The 27,009-nt window shown below is 37.2% G+C and overlaps 1 protein-coding gene across 5 annotated transcripts in view; it reads right to left on the bottom strand.

The window, feature by feature from the left end:
• The window catches only part of KDM4C (lysine demethylase 4C), a 596,944-nt gene that overhangs the window by 20,963 nt on the left and 548,972 nt on the right, over nt 1-27,009 (bottom strand). For all 5 annotated transcript variants that reach the window (XM_077148206.1, XM_077148204.1, XM_077148205.1 and 2 more), the window contains one exon: nt 19,319-19,489. In XM_077148206.1, coding sequence (XP_077004321.1) covers nt 19,319-19,489 — 171 coding nt within the window. The remainder of the gene's footprint in view (nt 1-19,318; nt 19,490-27,009) is intronic.

The following is a 27,009-nucleotide window of genomic DNA, read 5'->3' on the forward strand; positions in this document are numbered from 1 at the left end:
TTAATTTGGATTTGAGAAGATGGAGAAAGGACCTGCTAGCTAACTACAAATATATAAAGAGCTGTTGAATTGAAGAGAGAATGAGTTTATTCAGTTTTGTTCTTGAGATTAAGAACTAGGACCAGCTCTTGTAAGTTTCAAAGAGGCAGAATTTAGATGCCACATAAAGAAGCCAAGCGTAGAAGAGGTTCAGGGAGTAGAATGGTTTAAAGGCTGAGGTGGAAGGGGAATACACACTACCCCTCACCTTATCTACGCAGCAACTCTGCACTGAGAATCTCTAGCCAAGACACCTCTTGGCTAGAGATTCTCTCATTTAAAGGCCTATCCAAGTCTTACTGGAAGTTATGGGGAGGACTGGGACTATGGTTCCCAAGTTCCTTGAGCCCCAGGCTGGTGTTCTTCTTTCAAAGCTTTGGGGATAGTATATGTAAAAGAGTGAGAAGAAAATTCAGACACACAGGCACAGCTGTCACTTCCCTTAATCTGATCATATATCCATTCTCTTGCTACATTTTTTAAACTCTCTATAATATCAGTCTCTTCTCAAGACAGAAAACAGGAACCTCTGGATCAACACTGTGCTGGTTTGAAAGGATGTATGTACCCTAGAAAAGCCATGTTTTAATTCTAATCCCATTGTGTGAAGGCAGCCACTTCTTCTAATCCCTATTCAGCATTGTATGTTTGAATCTGTAACGAGGTCATCTCCCTGGAGATGTGATTTAATCAAGAGTGGTTGTTAAACTGGATTAGGTAGAGGCGTGTCTCCACCCATTTGCGTGGGTCTTGATTAGTTTCTGAAATCCTATAAAAGAGGAAACATTTTGGAGAATGAGAGAGATTCAGAGAGAGCACAGAACGCTGCAGCACCATGAAACAGAGAGTCCACTAGCCAGCACTTTGGAGATGAAGAAGGAAAATGCCTCCTGGGGAGCTTCATGAAACAGGAAGCCAGGAGAGAAAGCTAGCAGATGACGCTGTGCTCACCATGTGCCCTTCCAGATGAGAGAGGAACCCTGACTGTGTTCGCCATGTGCCTTCTCACTTGAGAGAGAAACCCTGAACTTTATTTGCCTTCTTGAACCAAGGTATCTTTCCCTGGATGCCTTTGATTGGACATTTCTATAGACTTATTTTAATTGGGACATTTTCTCAGCCTTAGAAATATAAAGTAGCAACTTATTAAATTTCCCTTTTAAAAAAACATTCTGTTGCTGGTATATTGCATTCCAGCAGCTAGCAAACTAGCACAAACACCAAGGAGGAGACCTTGATGAGAACTACCTTGTTCTCTGGTGGGCCTGTAAGAAAGTCTGTTTTAATTTAATCAACCAGATGATAAGCAAATGGGTGAAGCAAAATGCTTAGAAAGGATGAAAGGGGCAGGTGTGTGGGTCTCATCCTATTGCTGTGGAAAAGGTTTTTATAAAGCCTCTGTGGTAAAAGTACAACTGCACAAATATATCATGGTGCATAAAAACATGTCAAAGATTAATTACTCCTGGGCTGAGACCTAAGCATAGCTGAGTCCTGCTAGATGATATTGCAATACACAAATAACATGTCATGTCTTATGTGTGCCTTTATGTATTGCCAGCTCTTGGCCTTATCCTAGCCTTCCCAGCATCCCTCACACTAACCACAGAGGAGGTTGTGATGGCAGGAGATCAGAAAAGTGGAATATGTGTGTCTAATGAGTGCTGCTGGGCTGAGGCCACATTCTAATGCTAGTAATCAGAGATGACTATGGGTCGCCCATTCTTTACTCTCTTGGCAGTGTCAGAAGAGGCCTGATTGATCACCTAGGCCAATGCCCCCATTTTAAAGAGAAGGAAACTGACCTTGAACAATGAAATAACTTGCACACAGTAAAAACTCACCAAGAGTTGGCTATAATTAAATGTAATTTTGCATTTCACAACCAGCAGTGCAAAATTTTGAACAAATGAATAACACTTAGAGAGAATTTTATATATAGGATTAAAAAGAACCAGGAATGGGTGAAGACAAACCAAAGGATTTATGAGAATATGATTTGTCTAACAGTGTTAGCTCATATGTTAAATTCAGAGGCAGAGAGGTTCCTGAAGTATATATGTACAAGTGAAGTAAGCCAAAATTTCCTCAAAGTTAAAAATGTGTTCCTGAGCATAGTAATAATATGCAAGCAACTCCATTCTATAAATACTCTTTGTGTAAGCTATCACTTCTGTATCTGTTAGTTTAACACGTCCTTCTTTTCAGATTTAATATGAACACATAAGTTTAAACAATCACATTTATAACAAACTATCTTAGGAAGAACAGGATGCATGTAACTACTACCAGTATATTTCAACAGGGACTAGACTGTCACAAATGGTAGACAGATAAATAAGATGATTGTGGAAAGTATAATGAATCAATCTATCTGCTATTACCCTTTAAAGGGTAGTGAGGAACATCAGAAACTCCCCAAATGATTCTTGTGTAGTTAAATGATGGTTAAACTGAAATAATTTTAATGTGAAATTAAGGAGAATTTTGCTATTTGTAGGTTCCCAGACAGTGAGAATGAAAATGTTTTGTAGATAACACAGCATTGTCAGATTTATCCAAATAAGAGCTTTTAATCCACAAGGGCTTAAAAGCACATTAAAGAAGGGTGGTAAATTTTGCTTTACTGATAACACTCATACCTGGAGTGCCTGATTCAGAATTACATTGAGGATTATGTCTTGCCTTTTTTCTGACAGTTAATGAACGTCTGAAAAAGGAACTTCTCTTTTTTTTCATGTTGGATATTCCTCTTTATTTGAAGTCTCATTCTTGCTAACATCTGATTTGCTTAATAAACACTTGATTAAGTTGATTAAAATTTCAATTGTGATAAAAATGTAACAAGATTTGTTAACATTCTCATTCACTTCCCTTGAAACAGAAACCCACAGTTTTCAGCTTATATAGAGTTGTATAATGGCAACTGGGACCAAAATCAAGCCAAAGAGAAGGGTATTTCAGTGTATATGGCATCTAAAATGGAAATTCATGTAGGTGATGTCAGAGCTAGAAAAGCTGAACCTAGAAAAGTTAAACTAGAGAGGAAGAAGTAGAACTTCAGGGATGACACTGTGAAAAGTAGACAAAGATAAACAGTAAAAGGAGATGGCCTTGCCAGTAAAAACAGTTTTAAACATTTGTCACTATCAACAGATTAACAATAATATTAACAATACATAAGATGTGAGTCTTAATTTTTGGCAAGTCAATATGCTGTCACGTATATTCAAACAAACAAATGAAGCATATACCTACACTTGAAACTTGTGTGCGTACTAAAAAAACTCCTGGGAAGATACACAATAAAGAGATTGGAATGTGGTTTCCAGATGTGAGGAGCTGCAAAGGACCTGAACTTTTCAGCTTTTATCTTTCCATATTTCTTAAACTTCATCCAGCCATGGGTATGTTATGTAAAACATACCAAAACATGCCAATTCTTATTACTGCTAATCATATACATTTTGTTTATTTCAGTAAATCACTGATCCTTTCCCTTTAAATAAATCTCAAGAATGAGGATGTCAAAGATTCTGTGAGGTCACATAGTCCATCTCACTGGGAAAATGAGGTCTTTTCCAAGGGCAACACAACAGATGTACCAACTTCTATGCTGGTTCACAATTAGGCAGCCTTTGGGAGGGAATGCACAACCACTGAAGGGGAAGGAAAATTACATGTTATTGGGTGGGGCAGGGTAGGGTGGGGGGAGCATACAGGCTTATATGTACAGAAGACAAGGAGAAAAGCCAAAGCAAGTAAATGAGTGTTAAAGAGAGCGAGGGATTGAGGAGTGTTAGGATGAGTTCAAACTGTGAGGCCAGGTTTTTATTTGTACTTATGTTCAAGTTAAAGCTTTGTGTCTTGAGAGGAGAGCCTCCTAAAGGATAACTATGACTCATCAATTTTTGTGGCCATATTGTCATATTGAAGCATTTCTAGGGCAAACATATGCTATCTTATCAAATAGCTTAGAATTAGGTAATGGAATGTGTATGTGGGGATGAGGGTAGTAGGTTCAGGACATATCCATTTAGACATGAAGATGGAGTGCCTGATTACCACCAACCATGCACATTCTGAAATATGGATATTTATTCTCACATTATAGTATGCAGCCTTCCACTCAGGATCTCTTCCACTCTGTGAGAGACAACAAACAAAGGTGTCACCTACCCATGCTAGGCAAATCAGTGGTCTTGGGTGGACTTAAATAGCAGCAACATCTCCAGGTGGGAAAGACAGATCAAAGGGAAGAAAACCCATCATAGTCAACTCTGAACTCTATAAATTTGGCCCTGGAAACCCAAGCTTCTTCCAAAGTTCCTAATCTCAATGGCAGGCATCACCTATTTAGATGAGCAAATCAGAACCCTAATAGTCATCTTGAACATCTTCTTCTTCTTCAACACCCCCCATATCAATCTGCCATCACATTATACTAATTCTACCCCTTAAGGTCCTTCCTGTGCTCCTATCTTAGTCCAGCTACAATAATTTCTCGTCTGACCTGCTGTGATGCTCTCCTAATTGGCCTCACAGCACCAACTACGGCCCACGCTATAATTCATCTTCTTCACTAGAGCCAAAGAAAATGTTTCATAACAAATCTGTTCATGTAGCTTCTGCTTAAGATCATTAATGGCTTGCCCCTGCTCTTAGAATACAGACCCAATCCTATAATGTAGCCTGCATGGCTCTGCTAGTCTGGTTCTTTTTTTTTCATCTCCAGTATCACCATCTGTCCCTCCAACAGATATGCTCCTCTTCTTTCAACAACTGAGCAGGCCAAGCTCCTTGCGACCAATGGCCTTTGTACATGCTTTCTCTGGAATATTCTCCCTCTGTCCTTTGTCTAGTTAACTCATTCTGCAGATCTTGGCTCCAGGTGCACTGATCACCCATCTAGATGAGGTTTATGAGTTACACACTCATGTAAGATTGTAATGTCTCTTCCCCCACTATGCTATAGGATCCATGAGAGAAGAATTAATTTCACTTTCATTTTTCACCTTCATATCTCCAGGGCTCAGAACAGTGTTTGGCATATAGCAGGTGCTCACTGCATAAAATTTTGTAAAGCTATTACTTATAAAAGGGTAAGAAATTCCTTGACTGGAGAATCCATGTATCACCATATAGGCTCAACAAATGAGCTTATCAAAGGCCTGGCCTGCAGTAATGTCCTGTCTGCAAGAGGAAAGGCCTCCTGGTGGAAGATCACCTTATTCACACAAACCCTCACTTGAAGAAAAAAGACTTGAGCACCACAAACTCTGTTCTCCATCGTTATTAGACTTCACCTGGAGGGAACCCATTCTTAGATATTGGTTAGCTATTTCCTCTTTCAAATTATGCATATAAAACAAAAGCAAAACACAACATAAATCAAAACAACCAAACATAAAACCTTATAGAAATATAATAGCACAGGTTAGAGTCTTAGTATTAGCATAAATAATACCAGAAAGAAGATTTTATTAATATTGAAATATTTTAAAACTGTAAGGCGATAATAAATTTCACACCTAATCCATAAATCATTTCAAATTCCTCAATCAGGATGGGAAAAATACTTACTGGAAGGAAGAAGCAAAGTTTTAGAGTTTAATGCAGTCCCAGTATAAGGCTGGTTACATAATGAGATAGTGTCCAAAATATATTTTATCTCATTATAATATCTCACCCTAAATTGAAAGGCACTCAAGTGTACTTGCTTTCTCAGTGGTTCTCAGTCCCCATTTTACAGGGCTTCAGAGAGTCACTGAATAATGGAAGGAACAAATTCTGTTTGCTTTTGTCTGTCCCTTTTTTAATGGTATGAATCAGATAACCTGTTTGAGAAGACTTAAATATATTCTTTACTCTCCAAAATGAGGAAATAACAATAAAGTAATCATTGAATCAGATTATTCTTAATTAACAGCTAGCAAGAGTAAATATCAGGTATATTTTAGAAACAATAGCACAGAAATATAACTTTATACTATTGGAAATACATATAATTTTTACCTTCCATCCTTCTTTTAACTGAGTTGTTAGCCATGAATCTGCAAAATACATCTTTTTTACAACAAAGATTATACCAGCTTCAATTATTGGTTGACCAGCCTACTCTGATCTGAAAAGCCATGTATATAATACTCAACATACTGTACAATAATATCTAATTTAGATGAAGTTAAACATTTCATAAGCATAAAGTTTTCTAGCGGTACTGGATAAAATAGCCAAAGCATAGTAGATTTTCAAATATAATACCCTTCATTTCATAGAAGGTATAAAATCAGATAACGCAGCAAAATTGATTTTCAGAAACACAACCAACCAATAAAAATTCAGGAGATGGCAGCTTCCAAGTTTTTCACTTAACTTTTTAGAATTAAGGGGCAAAAACCCACTCATTCCATTCTCCCTCCACATTTCCTTATATCATTCTTCTTTTCTCTTTATTCACATACCAACCTCAAAATATAATTAATTAATGGTTCCCTGTCACCTATGGAAATCAGTTAACCCTTTCAAATAAAGTACAAAAGGAAATAATAAAATGTAAGCCATGTCATTCATCAATAGGTAGATAGTATTCTCTACTAAATAAACTTATTAAAACAGTAATATAAGTTCATTTTATCAATAAAATAATTTAAACCCCATGGTCAAATAGGAATATAAACTCTTCATTTATTTATGAACCCCATATCTTCTGGGCAGTGTCACCAACTTATGTGCTATATTCTGGTGTGTTAGCACCTGGGGTTGGATGGAGGTGAAAGATAATGTAAAATGGCTTGTAAACAGGCAGCTCCCTGTTGACTATTAGCCTCAGGAAGCTCATGCTGTTAGGCAGAAACTTCAGAAGTCGTGTGCAGAAAGCCAGGCTTACAAAATGTGCGATAGGAAGAGTAGACTCACAAAAATTTAATGCATGAAACATGCATGTAGCAACCTGATTATACCACACTCAAGGTGCACAAAATCTAGGTTTCAGATAAAAAAGAAGTTAGAGATGGGAAAGATTGAAAAGTCTGAAACCATACATCGTAGACAGCTAATATACCAGTTTAATTTAAAAAGAAAAAGGAAGGTCAATAATCAACACTGGCCTTCTGATAATATAATATGAAGTGACAGACACCTGGCCATGCATTCACGAAGTATGAGTTTTCATTGTGTTTATATTTTCTACCAAACAGGAATTGATTAGGTCCTACTTTGAGATTTAAAACTATGCCACTGTTGTGGATATTCAAGGAGGAGCCTGCTCAGACCACTGAAGACACGTCCCAACAGTCCTGCTCTCAGGCGGACACAAGTGCCAGCAGCTGCATTAATACCTGATATTAATCAGTCAGTTGCTCCATGACTGATTTCTCACTCACGGAAGTGGGACAGTTCATAATTCACTTCACCTGAACCAGTGGTTTCAAATTTTTGTTAGGACTAGAGAGCTTGTTCAAAGAAATCTTGTATGGAAGCTAAATGCTAACAAGTCAGGTAATCCACTTACTGGGACACACCATTTTCAGAGATGGGGGCTGGAGAGCCAGTTCTGTACCTCCTGCCACCGCATCAGAGCTCCTAGGTATGTGAGATGGACCCACCCATGACCCCTATGGTTAGAGAGGGACAAAGGGATAGATGTAGTGGGCAGCTCAATGACTGGGCTGGGTGACTGTGAAGGGTCCTGCTGACCAAAGGTTCCACAGAAGGTTCCCTAAGTTCATGCTGAGATGCCCATCACCTGGCAGCCCCTGCGGCAATGCCTGGGTACCTGCACCTGGAGCACCTGCCACCTCAGGTTGGCCTCAGTCATTCTTCCTCCTTCAGCTGTGCCCTCTCTGCTCAGACAGGGCCAGGCTTGGCCCAGGGAAGTTCCATTGCTGTATATAGTAAGACCCTTTATGTAATAAAAGGCATTTTCATAAAGGAGTTTTGCTCTAAGGACCAAATATTCTTTACCTAAAAAGGACAAGAAACTTAAAATGTGAATTTGGACTCAAATATTAATACAATTCTTGCCACTGACTATGACTTTCAAAATAATTGTCAATGGTATGACAGAAAAACAAAATCACTACCTAAATATGTAGTGAATATAAATATTAATTTATGTAGCCTTTAATTCCACAAGTATTTATTACCCACATTCTGTAGGCCAGGCCCTGTACTGAGAACTAAGTATGTAATAGTAGCTCAAAAAGTGTCATAGTCCCTGTTCTAAAGAAGCCTCAAGTTTAATAGATTCCATATATCAAATTCTGATAAGTGCTACGGCAAACAAAAAAGCAGAAAATTTGGCATTTGATTTTTTCTTTTTTTAAGTAAACACTTCTCCATTTATCTCTGCTGTACTGCTAACAAGAGTGAGACCAATAGAGAGAAAGCCTTTTTTTTTTATTCCTTCCTCACTTCTTTTCTTCTGTGGAAAAACAAAAACAAAACATGTTCTGGTTTGAAATATGATATTGTGGCAACACTGTTTTGAAAAGTACAAAGCATTCATATTTAAGACCTCTTAGCAGAGAAAACCACTGTTTCATCTGATATTTTCTATTCTTTTCTTACATATGTACAGAAATGATAACTTTGAAATCAAAATTTTGAAGACCTATCCAATACACATTTCCAAAACACTCCTGATGTTAGGTAGACCTGCAAATGAACTGTCCACATGGCTTTACAGAAGTTCAGAAGATTAAGAGAGAAGAGCTTTTATGGACTCTAACACCTCCTCTGTAGTATAAATTTGAAAGACTTAATTACTCAAGAAGAAAAGAGGAACCTCATTTTTGTAGTAACTAACATGTGCCCAGTGTTGTACTATGAAGATTGTAGACGTTTTCTCAGGTAATCGTTACAATTCAGAAAGTTAAACTGTAGGGTTTCTAATTTTAGATGAGGAAACTAAAGCTCAGAGAATCTATATAACTCACCCAGGATACTGGCTGTTAACTACAAAGCTCTTTTGCTGACTTCACTGTAGAAGAAAAACAATTCAAGAGTAGATTTAGGGGAAGGAATCCTTCATACTGGTTTTTCAATTTGTAACTAAAATATTTTCTATTTAGTTTTATCCATCCTAACAAGAAAGAACAGTGTATTCTCCCACAAATGGTTGGGCTTCAGCTGTGAAGCTTAAGTATAACCAGGGCCATACAAAGAAATGGAGAACAGAGGAAGAAAAGAAAATTTAGGGTACACAGGGTTTGGTTTTGGACATACTGCCTTTTGGCAATGCAGGCAATATGCTCAATAGATAGCAATGTGTCTGAAGCTCAGGAAACAGGTCACAGTCATTTACCCACAATGGGCAATCTCAAAATGAAATTAAGAAACAATTCCATTCATAACAGCATCAAAAAGAATTGAAAAACTGAGGAATAAATTTTAAAAGAAGCACAGGATTGAAAATGACAAAATATCACTGGGATAAATTAAAGTTCTACATGACTGTAGCCACACATACCATATGTATGGTTTGGAAGACTCACAATATCATTAAGATGGCAATTCTCCAGGTTGATCTGTTAATTCATTGTAAACCGTACCAAATGTCCTCAGGCTTTTGAGATCTGACAGGCTGATTGTAAAATTTATATGGAAACGTAAAGGACCTAGAATAATTAAGATAATGTTTCAAATGAAGAACAAAGTTGGAATATATTGTAACCTTACCAGATTCCAAAATTTACTAAAAAAAGCTGCAGTAGTCAAGACAATATACTTCTGCTATAAGGATAGATATGTAGAAAAACAGAACAGAGTCCAGAAATAAATCCTTACATTTATGGTCGACTGATTTTTGACAAAGATACCAAGGCAATGCAAAGAGGAAAGGAAAATTTTAAAAAGCATTTTGTTAGAGAACAACTGGATATCCATATGCAAATAAACAAATAAAATGAAGTTAGGCTCTTAGACCTCACACCATATACAAAATGGATCTAACTGAAGGGATCTTCAGAAATTATAAAACTTCTGGAAAAAAACACAGGAGAAAATATTTGTGACCTTGAGCTAGGATTTCTTAAGATATGACACCAAAAGTTTGATCTATAAAGAACAAATTGATAAATTGGGCTTCATCAAAATTAAAAACTATCGCTCTTCAAAGCACACTATTAAAATGACGAAAAAAAAAAAGCAAGAAACAAACTGGAAGAAAATATCTGCAAAGTATATATGTGATAAATGATTCCTATGCAGAATGTATTTTTAAAAATCTCTTGCAACTCAATATAACGTAACCCAATTAAAAAAAAACTAAAAGGTTTTAATAGACTTTTACCAAACAAGGTATATAAATAGCCAATTCAGCAATTGAAAAGATGCTAAAAATCATTAGTCATTAGGAAAATGCAAATTAAAATAATAAGATGCCACTAGAACGGTCAGAATTCAAAAGACTGACAAAACCAAGTATTGGCAAGGACTAACCTTATATGTTACTGGTGGAATGCAAAATGGTAGAGTCACTTTGGGAAACAGTTTGGCAGTTTCTTATAAAGTTAAACATATATACATCATACGACTCAGCATTTTCACTCCTAGGTATTTATTTAAAAGAAATAAAAACATTCATCCACAAAAAGACCTGTAAGCAAATGTTCATTCATAGCAGCATTATTCATAATAGCCCCAAACTGAAAACAATCCAGATGTCTACCAACTGGCAAAATGATAAAGTATGTTATATTCATATACCAGAATACTATTCAGACAGAGAAAAATATTGTCAAAACAAATATCCATCAAAGGACTTATATCTAGAATATATAAAGAACTCTTTGTAACTATGTAACTCAGCACATCTCCTCCTCCTCCATGTGCTTTCCTTAAACCATGTACACTACAATTGCTTCCATATCTGAGATCACTTTCTATAAATCTTTATTTGGTATTTTTCTTGTGAAATCTTTCAGACCAGCTCCTGCAGGGGGTGGGGTAAGGTAAGGGGAGTCAGTCTGGGAAAGAAGTAACACAAATAGGCTGGGATGGTGAGAGTAGTCCCAAAGTTGAGGTGGCTTAAATGACAAATAATCTCTGAGCCAACCAGGTGTCTGCCACTGTAATGTCTACAGGTCCACCTGACTGAAAATCCAAAGCATCTGAAATCTAGGAGCTAAAAGGGATCCAAAAATGTCTCTCAGGAAACTATGGCATAGAATGTTTCTGGGAATAACTTTTTTCTTAGTCTTTCCAACCTACCTAGATATTTTATTTTGCTTCCAGAACACCTAGGATCACTCCCACAGTTACACTTATACATCTCTGAATCCCCCATGATGCCTGGTTCAGTGCTGAACACACAGTTCAAAAAGAATAATACCACTAGGTATTCCCAAACACAACGTGGATTTGGCTCATTGTGACTGCCACCCTTTGCACTGAGAAGAGATGATGAAGTTCTGGAAATTAATAACACTGCCCTCAAGTTCAAGGCAGTTATTCTGATTTTGTTAGATTGAAGATGAGATGCCATTCCTTGAGTCTTCTTGGAAAGGAAAGGGTGGGCGAAAAAATGCCAGGAACCTGTCCCCAGGGAATAAATTTCCCAAATCAATCACCATGAGATAATTACCAAAGAGAGAAATAATGAGAAATAATGTCAAGTGAAGAAGGTATATAACTGAAGCAAAACATAACTGACAGTGTGTCTTCATGGCAACTGGTTAATCTCTTACATGGGGCATGAGGGCAATGAAATTTTCTATAGAGGGTCACCAATGCTAAATGAAAATTTCAATATTTCATCTACCAAGTGAGTGATGGCCAAAGAGACATACAAAATTTATAAAACAGAAAGAGGGTGCAACTGCAACTTGAATATGGGCTCAACATTATTTGCCTTTAAATGCAAAAAGTTAAACAAGAGTTATGTAAAAGGGGACAAAATTCCAAAATCTGGGAAGTACCTACCTACCACTAAAAGACAGTTTATGAAACTATGTGACTGTGAGGTCCTCAGTGGGGGCCATGAGATTTAGAGAATTGATGAGTCAGATGAAAGCTGACCTTAATGAGGAGTCCTTGCCCAACAACTGTGGGTTTAGTCTTCAGAGGCTGAACCAGATCCTATGTCTCTAAGTGGCTTTGAGGTTCTTTTTTTTTTTCTTTGTAAACTCCTAGCCCCAAATGGTAATACTATCTACTTCTTAGATAGATAAGGAAACAAAAAGATAAAAAAGAATTATTTTTATCTCCTAAGCTAGCAATTTTGTGTAATTTGTATTTATACAGGGGCAGTAACCCACTGCATTGTTTTGTGTATTTTTTGTTTTTGAAGATACTTGAAATACTTGAGAAAATTTGTACTAAGGTATGATTTACTAGAGTTATGGCCATTAAGTGCTTAGAAATTGTGACATTTGTGAGAATTGTATATAAATTAATAATCATAGTTAAGCTGTCCAAGGAAACTTGATTATTTAAATGTAAAATGGTTAGGATTTGATCTGTCAATTTTATGCATTATATGAACATTAATCAAGGAACAAATGAAAGAGTTTGTCCGTACTTTTTATGCAAAAATTATTAGATTTATAAATTAAACAACAAAACTGAATTTAAAGGCTTGAGGAAAGTAGATTTTAATTTGAATATTGTTTAAACTTAGAGTAATAAATATTCTTTTCTATAATAAAAAGCTTCCCTTGGAAGTACAAACCAGCCAGAATTAGGGTCTTTCATCTCATAGACACCCAGCTCCACTATCAGGATACATAAGCAAGGGCACCATTCCTGAGCAACTGAATGCCATGGGGGCTAAATGCAGGACACTGAGCAAACAAAAGTCTCCAGACCCTTTTCTGACAATTATCCACGGAGGACAGAGCAATTGGACTGCCTGGCAGGAGAGAAGGGTATCAGTCTGGAGTAGAAAAAACACATATGGGCAGGGATGAGGCAAGCTTCCCAATGCTGAGGTGGCTTCATTCAACAAGGACTCTAATTCAACCTGGTGTCTGCCATTGTAATTTCTGCAGGTCCACCTGACTTGAAATCCAGAGCACCTAAAATCTAAGAACTAAATAGAGACCTAAAAATACTTGCTAGGATCCCATGGTATACTATGTTTCTGAGGACAATTTTTTTCTTACTGTTTCAAACCCACCCAGATATTTTATTTTGCCTCTAGAACACCTGAGTCCCTATACCTATGTTTGGCAGTGGTAGCTTGTGGGGTACTGAACAACATCAGTTTCCCACAACATACCCACAGGATATTTTACCATTGGAAAATGCGCAGTCTTCTACCACAATTATATTAAGCCATAAAGAGCAGACTTCCTGGAAAGGTGATAAAAACTTCGGAGGCAATGAGCAATGGAATACAGAGGGGGCTGACTTGCATTCTGGGCCTAATTCTGTCACCACCTAGTTTTGTGAGCTAGGAAAAATTAAACTTTTTTATGACTTGGCAAGTATCACATCCATTAAGCGGGCATGAACTTACTTTGAAACAGGGCTTATTATGAAAAGCAACTTAAGTAACAATTATAAAAACACTCTGAAAAATATAAATATAAATGTCGGGAACTATGCTTTTTATTAGAAAGCCTGAAAGACGTTGGGCCTACTTTACATCAAGAGGAAGCAATAAACTGATTTAGTGAATTTTCACACATACAGGCATCATTTAATCTAACAAATAAGTACAAAGTGTCTTCTGTCTTCAAATTTCATCAGTACTTGAAAAGGGCAGCATAAACCCGATGTGAGAGGGAGTAAAAGAAAACAGTTCTATAGACAGATGTTAATATCCTAAGAAATTTGATTTTGTGCCTACTATATGCCAGACATTTAGCTCATTTAGTCCATTTAATAATTCTAGAAGGTAGAAATTATTGTTGCCTTTTTAATAGAAAAAAATCTGAAGCTCTAATGTTTAAGCTATTTGCCTATAAGTGAGAAAATAAATCAAGTCTAAGAAACTTAGAATTTGCACTGTAGAGTCCAAGTCCACAAGAACTAAAGGACATGGCAGTCCTTCCCCAGAATCCTGAAGAGAACAGATCTCTTGTTTCTTTCACATTTCAAGAGGCTAAAAAATGTAGTGGGTCATCATGGAAATTTCAGTGATGGACTCTTGCTGTCAAATTTCTAAATGGTCCTGTTTCTCTTCATGCCCAGCAGTGAATGTTAAATGTTCTTCATTCTAAAATAACCCATTTCATGCTGCATCATCCTCCTCTCTCAAAATGAGCTCTAAGTTTGGACTAAAGGAAGCAGTAGTCATTTTACTGTCAACATGATCATGCTAGAGGATTCCAGGTTTTAGCTGATGCTAAGAGGGCACCCTGGGATCTCTACACTCACTGAGTTCTTTCAAATAGACAACTTCTATTCCCAGCAAAATAGTGGCAGACAAAAAAATTCATCAGGCATGCGTTGTAATTTTATAGACTGACAGATGAGCATGTAGCAATACATCTTTTATTACTTCTCTCGACTGCTACACTGCATGCGGTGTGTAACTGGGGTGATACCCATGCGTTGCAGGTGTACCACTGAGAGAAAAATTTTTGGACCTTTTTCTGGCCATCACAGAAATAAAGTGCTTAGGTATAGAAAAAAATTTCCTAGCAGTTCAAAGAATGGTTCTGCTTACTGCACCAAACACTCATTCTAGTCACAAAATCTTAATTCAGGCACTTTAGTAGCTGGAGAAAATTATTCTCAAATATGGATAGGCCAGCTTGCATTAAAGATTTTTCATTTAAGTTTATAGAATTATTTGTAATCACCAACTTCATAAATAAGGGAATATAATTTTCTTTATTAAAGCATCAGGCTTCACAAGGGATTATATTTATGTCATATATAAATAGCTTAGGATGATTAAATTTGATATTCTAAAATTGAGAACTTAAAAATAACATCTTAAAATTATGCCTCCATTTACATAGTTAAAAAGTGAAGCTGCACTGTATTCTTGTAGCAGTTCTGGGTAGCAAGTAAACACAGCTTAGAGAAACCAGTTCCTCAGTAGCAGCAATGCCCCATCACACTACATTTCATAAGTAATTCTTCCCAGCAGCACAAACTCCTGAGATGCATTGTTATGAACTAAAAGTTTTGGGACTCTAAACAATCATCTTCTACCCCAAGTTCAGAAGCCACAGGCATTATCATCTAATGAAAATTTAAGATTTCTCTGAGAACTGCAAAATTTATTTAGTGTTCCCTCCAAATAATTATAAGCTGTTCTGCCACAATCTGTAAGATATTGAGGTAGGGCCACACCTGATACATTGTTTTCTTATCTCCTCATGAAATCCTCTACTAGAGTTCTGAACAGGGTCTCCACCTCCCAAAGACAGTTCCATCATAGGTAAATATCAAAACTGGAGTGAGACTGTCTTAGCACTTTAGTCACGTGGCCTAAAATATGGTTGTACTAGTATAAAGAAATTATATTTGGAGCCTCGTTTTCCTAGCTTGTCAGTCATAAGTTTCCATTCAAAGTGACCAACCCAGGAGCTCTGCCTGTGCATAACCATGATTAACAAGGCCGGCATCTCTCTATGGTTTGTGATTATAAGGCCTGCTGCTTCTACCCTTTCAAAACGTATAATGTACTACTAGCAGGGGCAGGTGCTCACACATAGTTTGGATAACAAGAAGCTGCCCTCAGATTCTCCGAATAGCCCTGCTAATTCTGCTTTTCATGCTATATAGTTTGAATCTTCCAATCTCCAATATCTGGGAGAAAAGTCTACTTCTCCCCTCTGGGTGTCAATAAAGGCAAGAGTCCAGGATCCATGTTCACCACTTCCCCAACCCTCATGGACAGTCACGGAGCCAAGTTTAGGAAAGACACGGTAGGGCCCCTCCACCACTCTTATGCTCCCCTCTCCTCCTCTAGGTTCTTTGACCCAACAAGACTGTCCTTCTGTGTATTCTAGGCTGGGTGGGTATCACATCATAACATCTGAAATAATGGTGGCTATCTGGTGGGTGTGTGAACACATATATCATATGTGGGAACAGATATTGATATATAATATATATTTATTATATACTTAACTATATACATGCATTATATATTAAAAGTTAACCTCAAAATTCACATATCACACGTTAAAGTCTAGTTGGTGTACTGCAAAGGCATTTAATCATGTAGCTCTCATTAATTTCTGTGAAAAACACCAACTCCAATCATTGGTAATGATTGGTAGTTTTAAAGTTTGTCTTATAAAATCTATGACTTCCCCTTTCAGGAACCTAGATGATGACTAGGCAAAAAAACACTGCTAACAGAGTGGATCTGTAGAGTGCTATGAACCTCCTAAAACAGCATGGCTGCTCCACAGAGTCAGAGTTTCTGCACCTCAAGTAAAGAGTCTTCTAAAATGCACAAATCAGGGGCCCAGCAGGGGTAGGTAAATATATTTTAAGGAGTAACTTTCCTGAAAGAGTCGCCAAAGAAGTTACATGAGGAAGCCTCATCAGTACCAAGGTACAAGAGGCCACATCAGTTAAACAAATGCTGGCACTGTTAGAAAGTATGTGAAAGTTGAAAACACAATTCAATTGAAATATTCCTACTTGGTATAAGAGACTTGGGACAAGCAACCAAAAAAAGAAGAGACTGGGATGGAGTAGCAGGGGTTATTGAGGGAGGAAAGGTTGAAAGACAGAGAAAAGATCTGCTTACAGAAAAGTACAGATATTTTTTCCTGAAGAAACAATTGCTTACACAACTTCAAGCAGATGCCGCCTCTCCAATCTATGTCAACACCCACTGTGTGTGCCACAGCCTCCAAGTGACTTTACACGTGTGCTGCACATGTGCACGCGCATGCGCACACACACACACACACAAACTGGCTGCTAAACCTCAAACCCTTATCAAATATGCTAAGCAATAGCTTATCAAATAGTAAAGAATTTTGCTCTTTCATACCTGTTGATTTAAATGTCCACGTTTTCCTGAACAATCTTCTAAATGCTAGAGCCTATGTCTTTCTTATGACATTCAGGCATACTTAAAATCAAATTGGTTTTTGGTTCACGAAGAGAGGAAATGGAAGGTGTCAAAGGAAAATCTTGTAGAATTTCAGAAAAGTACCAGGTCGCAGGCATTATTTTCCAATATACAAGTTTAAAACATTCCAAGAAAACTTTATACTGACTGGGATGTAGAGACTTCGGACACGACAGGGAATTGAGAATTCATTAAGTACTATCATGTATAGAGACTTAACTATTTTGCCTTTTTACCTTTGCTCAGGATTTGAGATTAGTGCTCAGAAGTTCTTTATCCCCCACCCCCCCCATACTCCTCACCAATGGGTCTTCTCTCATTTGCTGGCTCAGTATCCACAGTTCACACAAAAGAGGGTTAACTCTGAAACAGGTATATGCCCTCGCAGGGATATTGAAAATTAAGCAGCATCACTCTCCTCTATATTTTCTTGCCTTTCTTACCCTTGCATATCCCTTCTTTTCCTGCTTTAAATGTTATTTCTTTCCAGGGACTAAGAGCATAGGCTCTGGAGCAAGACTGTGTAGGGCTAAGTACTATTTTTGACACTTATTAGCTATAAGTGACCTAGCAAAAGTAGTTACCAATTAGTGCCTTAGCTTCCTCAGCAGTAAAATGTGAAAAATAATAGTGCCTATCACACAAGTCTTTGAGGATAGATAGTGAACTGAGCACATGCAGGTCAAGGGTGTGGCACAGTGAGTGGCACGCGGTAAATGCCACTAAGTCAGTAGGAGGTTAACCCCAGAATCTTTTGTTCATTCTTACAGACTCAATATGTGTAGGTTACAATGCTTGGGCCTCCACAGTAGGTTGCTCCTGGTTTATTTACAGCATTTGCCAATATGTACAGAAAACATCCATTTACCCAGCTGCCTCCCTTACTAGACTGTGCAGAGATGACATGTTCTTTCTTAATATGTTTCCCAGCACCCAATAGGATTCTTGGCACATAGTAGGTACTCAGTGAATGTGGACCAAGGGCAAGAAGGGACGATTCAATTCTCACATAGAAAGTCAATAAGGGTTGCTGTTTGTGAATGGCAATAGTAACAGAAAAATGAAGCTCTAGCTAGAATTCAGCAAAGATACGCAATTCACTATTTTGGTGCATGATCAAGATCCGGGATTTTTAATATGTTTAAATTCACTTGCTTTAAAGTCTCTCAAAAAAGGTCATTTCTGCTTACATACTTGTTTCTTTTAAGGGCACAGAGAAGAAAATATAACAAAGCTGACTGAATCAATGTTTCTTTGGCCCCAAGAGACCAAAATCCTAGAGGTATTTATATAGAATCTCATAAAATTACATTAAATTTAAAATGCACCTAACACATGATTATTACTATCAAAAATCATTAAGGAGCAGACAATGGTGGCTCAGTGGCAGAGTCCTCACCTGCCATACTGGAGACCCAGGTTTGATTCCCAGAGCCTGCCCATGCCAAAAAAAAAAATCAAAGAAATGTCTTTCCAAGTACAAACAAAAACAAAGTATCAGCAGGCCTCTGGGACAAGGAGGAAGTTATAAATGTATTATTGAGATCTGGTTCCCCCAAACTGACAATCCCCTAATAACAAAAGGTGTAACAGATGACCACAAGACTAACTTGGACTTCAGATATGCAATTTGATAGTAGTTTCAAAAAATTGTCAGTACCCTTCTTATGAAACACCCTGCTAAAAAGCAAGGCCCATGATGAAATCAGTCATTACCCCTAAGATACATTCAGTAGTTCCTCTGAATAAGCCCCAAGGTGTTCATTAAGGAGACAGAGAAAGAAGGAAAAATACACACAGTCTGGGCCATGATTAAGAAACTCAGTAAGCCCGGTGCCTATGTGAAAAAAAAAAAGAAACTCAGTAAATGGAACCAGCCTGTTTCCTATGTGATTTTTGTTATACCCCCTGAAATATCCACAAAGTTTACACATACTAACAGGTCATATTAATAAAAGTCATTTATTTATATGACTTTTTATATTTCATTATAGCTGAAAATAATGGTGAATTCCCATTTTACTTTGCCTGGCCAAGTACATTTCTCATGTAATGATAAGAATTTGGGGAGATTAGTCTCAGTTCCCCTGTATATTATTTAGAATGATGACAGCTAGGGACCCTCCTGGAAAACGAAACATTGCTGCTCTGAAAAAATAGCAAACTTTAAAATCAAGTGAAGAGACTACTCAAAAGGCCAAAGGAAACATTTTTGAAGGATTCAGCATGCTTAATTTTACAAAAAGTAAACTGCATAGCAGGCACCCAAGGAAACCTACTCACCACGATATCCTCAGGAAATGTATCTCTACTGAAGGAGCCATCATCGAACATGACCTCATAGAATGTCTGTGACGTCACGGCGATCACTCTACAGCTGTAATACCGGGTATTCCGATGCTTTGTGATGACCGTTTGACCCACAGAAATGGCCTTCTCACAAGCCTTGGACTTCTAAAGCACAGGGACAGAAATAGAAGAAATGAAAAGAGAAAGAGAAAAGGAAAGAGAAGGAAAGAAAATAAAAGAAAAATTATTTAGAAAACAATAGCTGATTTGACCAAGATATTTTTAAATTTTTTTAAAGCTTTCTATTACAAACTAAATTCAAACTTATAGAAAAGTTGCAAGAATATAAACAAAATCCGTATATCCTTTACTCAGATTCACCTATTGTTAACATTTTACCATCTGCTTTATTTTTTGCATATTCTATCTCTATTAATGTATATATACATACACATTATACATAGAAAATTTCCTTGAACCATTTGAGGGTAAGTTACATACAACATGGGTTTTTAGCTCTCAATACTTCGGTGTGTATTTTCCAAGAATGGGGACATTCTCTTACATAACCACAACTCCATTACTGTTACCAATTTTACACAATGATATGACTGTTTAATCTACCATCTATAGTTCAATGTGGTCAGTTGATCCAATAATAACCTTTAGGGCATGCCTCCACTCTATCCTATACAGGAGCAAATCTAGGATCAGATGCTGCATTTAGTCACTGTGCCTCATTAGCCTCTTTTAATAATGAAAATATCTCCAGATTTTGTCTTTTATAGTAGTAATAACTTTTGAAGGGTACAATTTCCCCTTCCCCTGCTTTTTAAGTAGTGTACTTGTGTGATGTTTCATGATTAGATTCAGGTGATACATTCCTGGCCAGAACACCCCATAGGTAATATTGTAATCCTCTCACATCTGGAGATACATGTTATCTGTTTCTCAATGGTGATGTTAATTTTGATCTTGGTCAGAGTTGTTCAATTACTCCATAGTATAATTACAACTTTCCCTTTACTAACTAAAAAGAAATCTTCAGAGGTTCCGGGAAGATGGCAGAATAGGGTAGGTCTAGTTCACCCCTGCTCCAAGCAACAGCTAGAGAAGGGACAGGAAGGCAACTGAGATGGCGATTCCAGGGTATAAGTCACCCGAGATGGTTTTCTATACCACATAAGGAGGCCCTGATTGCAAAAGCTGAAGAATTGGGATGCAGAGAACTGGAGACTGTCCAGCTACTGCAAACAACCTAACACACCACTTTCCAAATGCAAGCCTGGAGCCCCTCAGGAGCACATGGATGGGGAGAACGAGACTAGGAACACTCTAACTCTGTGTCTCCCACACCATACCCTTCTCCTGTGCTCCAAGGACTGCCTGAGCTGCACCTCATACCCAAGGGCCCTGCACTGTACCTCCACAACCCCGTGACCTGCACCCCATGCTCACAGGCACCATCTTAGCATCCTCAATCAGAGCCTATACCTGTACTGCAATGTGTCATTGCACTGTTGTGCCCTGTCCCACATCCTGCTGCACATTCATCCTGCAAATAAAAAACTTCAGACTACTAAAAGTAATCAACTTCCAAAGTAAACCTATCAAGATATTTGCATGCCTTGAAGACAACAGAAGATCACTAAGCATATCAACTTACAGATAGATAAAGCCCAGGCTAATGACCAAATTAAAACACCAGAGGAGACACAGACTTTGGAACAACCAAAGATGTTCATATAACTCTACTCAATACAATAAGTGGGATGGCTAATGACATAAAGAAGATCAAGAAGACACCAGAAGAGCATAAAGAGGAATTTTAAAGAATAGGAAAATAGCAAATATCATATAGATTAAAGATGCTGTAGACCAAATAAAAAATTTACTAGAAACACACAGCAGCATATGTGAACCGGCAGAAGAAAGAATAAGCCAACTAGAGGATGGACAACTGATTTCGAACACTCAAAACAGCAAATGGCAAAAATGATGGAAAAATTTTAATTGGCTCTCAGGAAAATGGAAAAAACAAAGCGCACAAATATAAGAAGCATCAGTGTCACAGAAGAAGAGAAGAGTAAAGGGCTAAGAAGATTAGTTGAGGATATAAAGGGGGGAAACATCCCAACCCTTATAAAGGTCATATATATGCAAACCAAAGAAGACCAGTGAATGCCAGATAGAATAAATCCAAATAGGCCATCCCCAAGACACATGCGCTGGTTTGAAAGGATATAAGTACCCTAGAAAAGCCATGTTTTAATCCTAATCCCATTTATAAACCCAGCTGATTCTTCTAATCCCTATTCAGTCCTGTATATTTGAAACTGTAATTAGATCATCTCCTTGGAGATGCGACTCAATCAAGAGTGACTGTTAAGCTGGATTAGGTGGAGACACGTCTCTACCCATTCAGGTGGGTCTTGATTAGTTTACTGGAATCCTATAAAAGAGAATGACAAGAGAGAAAGAAAGGAATTTCAGAGAGAGCAGAGAATGCTGCAGCATCATGAAGCAGAGAGTCCACCAGCCAACACTTTGGAGATGAAGAAGGAAAACACCTCCCAGGGAGCTTCATGAAACAAGAAGCCAGGAGAGAAAGCTAACAGATGATGCTGTGTTCGCCATGTGCCTTTCCAGCCAAGAGAGAATGAAACCCTGACTGTGTTCACCATGTGCCTTCTCACTTGAGAGAGAGACCCTGAACTTCACTGGCCTTCTTGAACCAAGGTATCTTTCCCTGGATGCCTTTAATTGGACATTTCTAAAGACTTGCTTTAATTGGGACATTTTCTTGGCCTTAGAACTGTAAACTAGCAACACTTAAATTCCCGATTTTAAAAACCATTCCATTTCTGGTAAATTACATTCTGGGAGCTAGCAAACTAGAACAACACATAATAATCAGTCTGTCAAATGCTGAAGAGAAGCAGAAAATCCTGGAAGCAGCAAAAGAAAAACAATCTACCACATACAAGGGAAACCACATAAAACTGAGCTCAGACTACTCAACAGGCACTATGGAGGCAAGAGGGCAGTGGTATGATATATTTAAGATCCTGAAAGAGAAAGACTTCTAGCCAAGAATTCTGCACCTTTAAATTGTCCTTCAAAACTGAGGGAGAAATTAAGACTTTCACAGACCAACAAATTTTGAAAGAATGTGTCAACGAGGCCCTGCAAGGAATACTAAAGGGAGTTCTGCCAGTTGAAAAAAAAAAGACAGGAGAGGGAGGTCTGGAGGAGGGCACAAAATTAAAGAGTACCAGTAAGGGTAACTCAAAGGGTAAAAAGAAATAGAGAGAAAAGGATATATAGACCTGACAAACAAAATCCAAAGGACAAGATGATGGATTCAAAAAATGCCTTTTCAGTAATAACATTAAATGTTAATGGACTAAACTTACCAATTAAAAGATAGAGACTGGTAAAATGGGTTAAGAAATATAATACAGCTACATGCTGCCTACAAGAGACTAATCCTAGACACAAGGATAGAAATAGTTTGAAAGTCAAAGGATGGAAAAAGATGTTCCATGCAAGTTGTAACCAAAAGAAAGTAGGAGTAGCTATACTAATATTGGACAAAATAGACACTAGATGTAAAGACAAAAGAGACAAAAAAGGACACTATATTAATAAAAGGGATAATTAATGAAGAAAAAATAATAATCGTAAATGTCTATGTACATAATCAAGGAGCTCCAAAGTACATGAGACAGACATTGGCAAAACTGAAGGGAGTGACAAAAGTTTCAACAGTAATAGTAGGAGACTTAAACAACCAGTGGGTCAAAGTGGTCAATACACCACTCTCCTCTATAAATAGAACAACGAGACAGAGGATCAACAAGGAAATAGAGAAGTTAAATGACTTGATAAATGAATTAGGCCTAACAGACATATATAGGCCATTACACCCCAAAACACCAGGATACACATTCTTCTCTAGTGCTCATGAAATCTTCTCCAGGATAGATCATATGCTGGGGCACAAAACAGGTCTTTATAAATTTAAAAACATCGAAATTATTCAAAGCACCTTCTCTGATCACAATGGAATGAAGCTGGATCTCAATAACCACCCAAGAATGAGAACTTTCACAAATATATGAAGATTAAATAACACACACTTAAACAACCAGTGGGTCAAAGAAGAAATTGCTAGAAAAATTGGTAACTATCTGGTGATGAATAAAATGAGAATACAACATCTCAGAACTTATGGGATGCAGCAAAGGCTATGCTGAGAGGAAAATTTATTGCCCTCAATGCATATATAAAAAAACAAGAAAGAGCAAAAATCAAGGACTTAGCTGCTCATCTGGAGGAACCTAAGAAAGAAAGGCAAACAAATCCTAAAGCAAATATAGGAAGAGAAAACACAAAGATTAAAGCAGATTAAATGCATGGGAGAACAAAAGAACAATAGAAAAAAAATCAATAAAACCAAAAACTGGTTCTTTGAGAAAATCAATAAAATCAATGGGCCACTAGCAAGGCTGACAAAGAAAAATGAGAGAAGATACAAATAAACAAAATTAAAAAATGAGAAGGGCTGTTACCACAGACCCTGAAGAAATAAAACAAATCATAAGTAAACTATGAACAACAATAAGCCAACAAACTAGACAACTTAGATGAAATAGAAAAATTCCTGGAAACACTCAAAAACAAGCAACATGGACTCAGGAAGAAACAGAAGAACTCAACAATCCAGTCACAAGTAAAGAGATTCAATTGGTAATCAAAAATCTTCCTACAAAGAAAAGTCCAGGGCAAGATGGCTTCACAGGGGAATTTTATCAAACATTCCAAGAAGAACTAACACCAATCCTGTTTAAAATTTTCCAAAAAATTGAGGAAAAAGGAACACTATCTAGCTCCTAACTCATTTTATGAGGCTAACATCACTTTAATACCAAACCGGGTTTAGATCCTATAAGAAAGGAAAACTACAGACCAATCTCCCTAATAAACACAGATGTGAAAATTCTCAACAAAATACAAGCAAATTGAATCCAACAACACATTAAAAGAATTATACACCATGACCAAGTGGGGTTCATACCAGGAATGCATGGATGGTTCAACACAAGAAAATCAAGTAATGTAATACAGGACATTAACAAATCAAAAGGGAAAAACCACATGATCATCTTGATTGATGCTGAGAAAAAGCATCTGACAAAAGTCAATATCCTTTTCTGATAAAAAACACTTCAAAAGATAGGAATCAAAGGTAACTTACTCAATATGATAAAGGACATATATAAAAAACTAACAGCTTCGTACTCAATGGAGAGAAATGAAAGCTTTCCCCCTAAGTTCAGGAATGAGACAAGGATGCCCTCTGTCATCACTATTATTTAACATTGTACTAGAAGTTCTAGCTAGAGCAATCAGGCAGGAAAAAGAAATAAAAGGTAATCAAATTAGAAAGGAAGAAGTAAAACTTTTGTTATTTGCAGATGATATGATACCATACTTAGAAAATCCTGAGAAATCTACAACAAAGTTATTTGAACTAATAAACAAATTTAGCAAAGTGACAGGATATAAAATTAATGTGCAATGATATAAAAAAAGAAAGAAAAAATAAAAATTAATGTGTAAAACCCAGTAATGCTTCTATACACAAGCAATGAACTAACTGAGGCATTAACTAAGGAAAAAAATTCCATTCAGAGCAGCAACTAAAAGAATCAAGTACCTAGGTATGAACTTAACCAGGTACATAAAGGACTTACACACAGAAAACTACATAACAGTGCTAAAAGAAATCAAACATCTAAATAGGTGGAAAGGCCTGCTCACAGGTGGGAAGGTTAAATATACTTAAGATATCAATGCTACCCAAATTGGTCTACAGATTCAATACAGTACCAATCAAAATTCCCACAACCTACTTTGAAGACTTGGAAAAGCTAGTTACCAAATTCATCTGGAAGGGAAAGAAACCCCCAAATAACTGAAAGCATCCTAAAAAAGAAGAATAAAGTGGGAGGATTAACACTTTCTGATTTTACAACTTATTATAAAGCCACAGTGGTCAAAACAGCATGGTACTGGCACAAATACAGAAGTACTGACCAATGGAATCAAATCGAGAGCGCAGAAATAGACCATCAAATCTGTGATTTTTGACAAAGCCCCCAAATCCTCTGAACTGGGAAAAAATAGTCTTTTTCAATAATTGGGCATGGGAGAACTGGATAACAATAGCTAAAGGAATGAAAGAGGACCCTCACCTCACACCCTATACAAAAATTAACTCAAAGTGGATCAAACACCTAAAATTAAGAACTAGTACCATAATATTTCTAAAAGAAAATGTAGGGAAACATCTTCAAGACCTAATAATATGAGGTAGCTTCCTAAACATTATACCCAAAGCACAAGTAACAACAACAACAAAGTAGATAAATGGGAACTCTTCAAAATCAAATGCTTTTGTACCTCAAAAGACTTTGACAAAAATGTGAAGAGGCAGCCAACTTAATGGGAGAAAATATTTGGAAATCACATACTGCACAAAGGTTTGTTGTCCTGTATACATAAATAAATCATACAACTCAACAACAAAAGCATAAACAACCCAATTGTAAAATAGGCTAATAGATATGAATAGGAATTTTTCTGAAGACTGAATACAGATGGCTTAAAAGCACATGAAGAGATACTCATTTTCATTAGCTATAAGGGAAATGCAGATCAAGACTACAATGAGATACCACATCACACCCATTAGAATGGCTGCTATTAAACAAACAGGAAACTATAAATGTTAGAGAGGACTTGGAGAAATTGGGACACTTATACACTGCTGGTGGGACTGTATAATGGTTCAGCCACTGTGGAAAGAGTTTGGCAGTTCTTTAGGGAACTAAATATTGAGTTGCCCTATGACCCAGCAATAGCACAACTTAATATATGCCCAGAAACCTGAAAGCAGTGACACAAACAGACATTTGCACATTGATGTTCAGAGCAGAATTATTCACAATCGCCAAAAGATGGAAACAATCCAAGTGCCCAACAACAGGAGAGCAGGTTAACAAAGTGTGGTATATACATATGATGGAATACTATGCAGCAGTAAGATGAAATGATGTCCTGCAAGCACATGACAAGATGGATGAGCCTTGAGGACATAATGCTGAGTGAAATTAGCCAGACACAAAAGGATACTGTTTGATTACACTTTTATGATCATGGTAAAGGTAAAATCAGAGGCTTATAATACAGACTATAGGGGACTTAGAGATACATAGAAGGTAGAGATGGGTGAATGGTGAGCTAATGAGGTTGAACTCAAATATAAGGTAACAGAAGTGAAGGCAGTCCACTAATGAGGTTATGAGTAATATTACCATACTGAAGGCACACATGATTGAAAGAGGTTATATAGACCTATGTGTTCCATGGATTAACACTACAAATATAAATAAGTTCTTGCATGAACTACTTCAAAGGTATGGTTCGTACACAAAGAGTGTTTAAGTTCAGGGTATGGGGGGAACCGCTACTGTATGCTATGGGATATGTTTAACAAGAAAACATCAGTAGTAGCACAGTAACACCAGAGGTAAATAATGGAGGGAGGGACAAGAGTTAAGGGGAGGTTTAGATTTCCTATTTGGTGAGGGTGTGTTTATTAGTTATCTTTCTTTTGG

This window comes from Tamandua tetradactyla, chromosome 2 (assembly GCF_023851605.1).
Source record: "Tamandua tetradactyla isolate mTamTet1 chromosome 2, mTamTet1.pri, whole genome shotgun sequence".
NCBI lineage: Eukaryota > Metazoa > Chordata > Mammalia > Pilosa > Myrmecophagidae > Tamandua > Tamandua tetradactyla.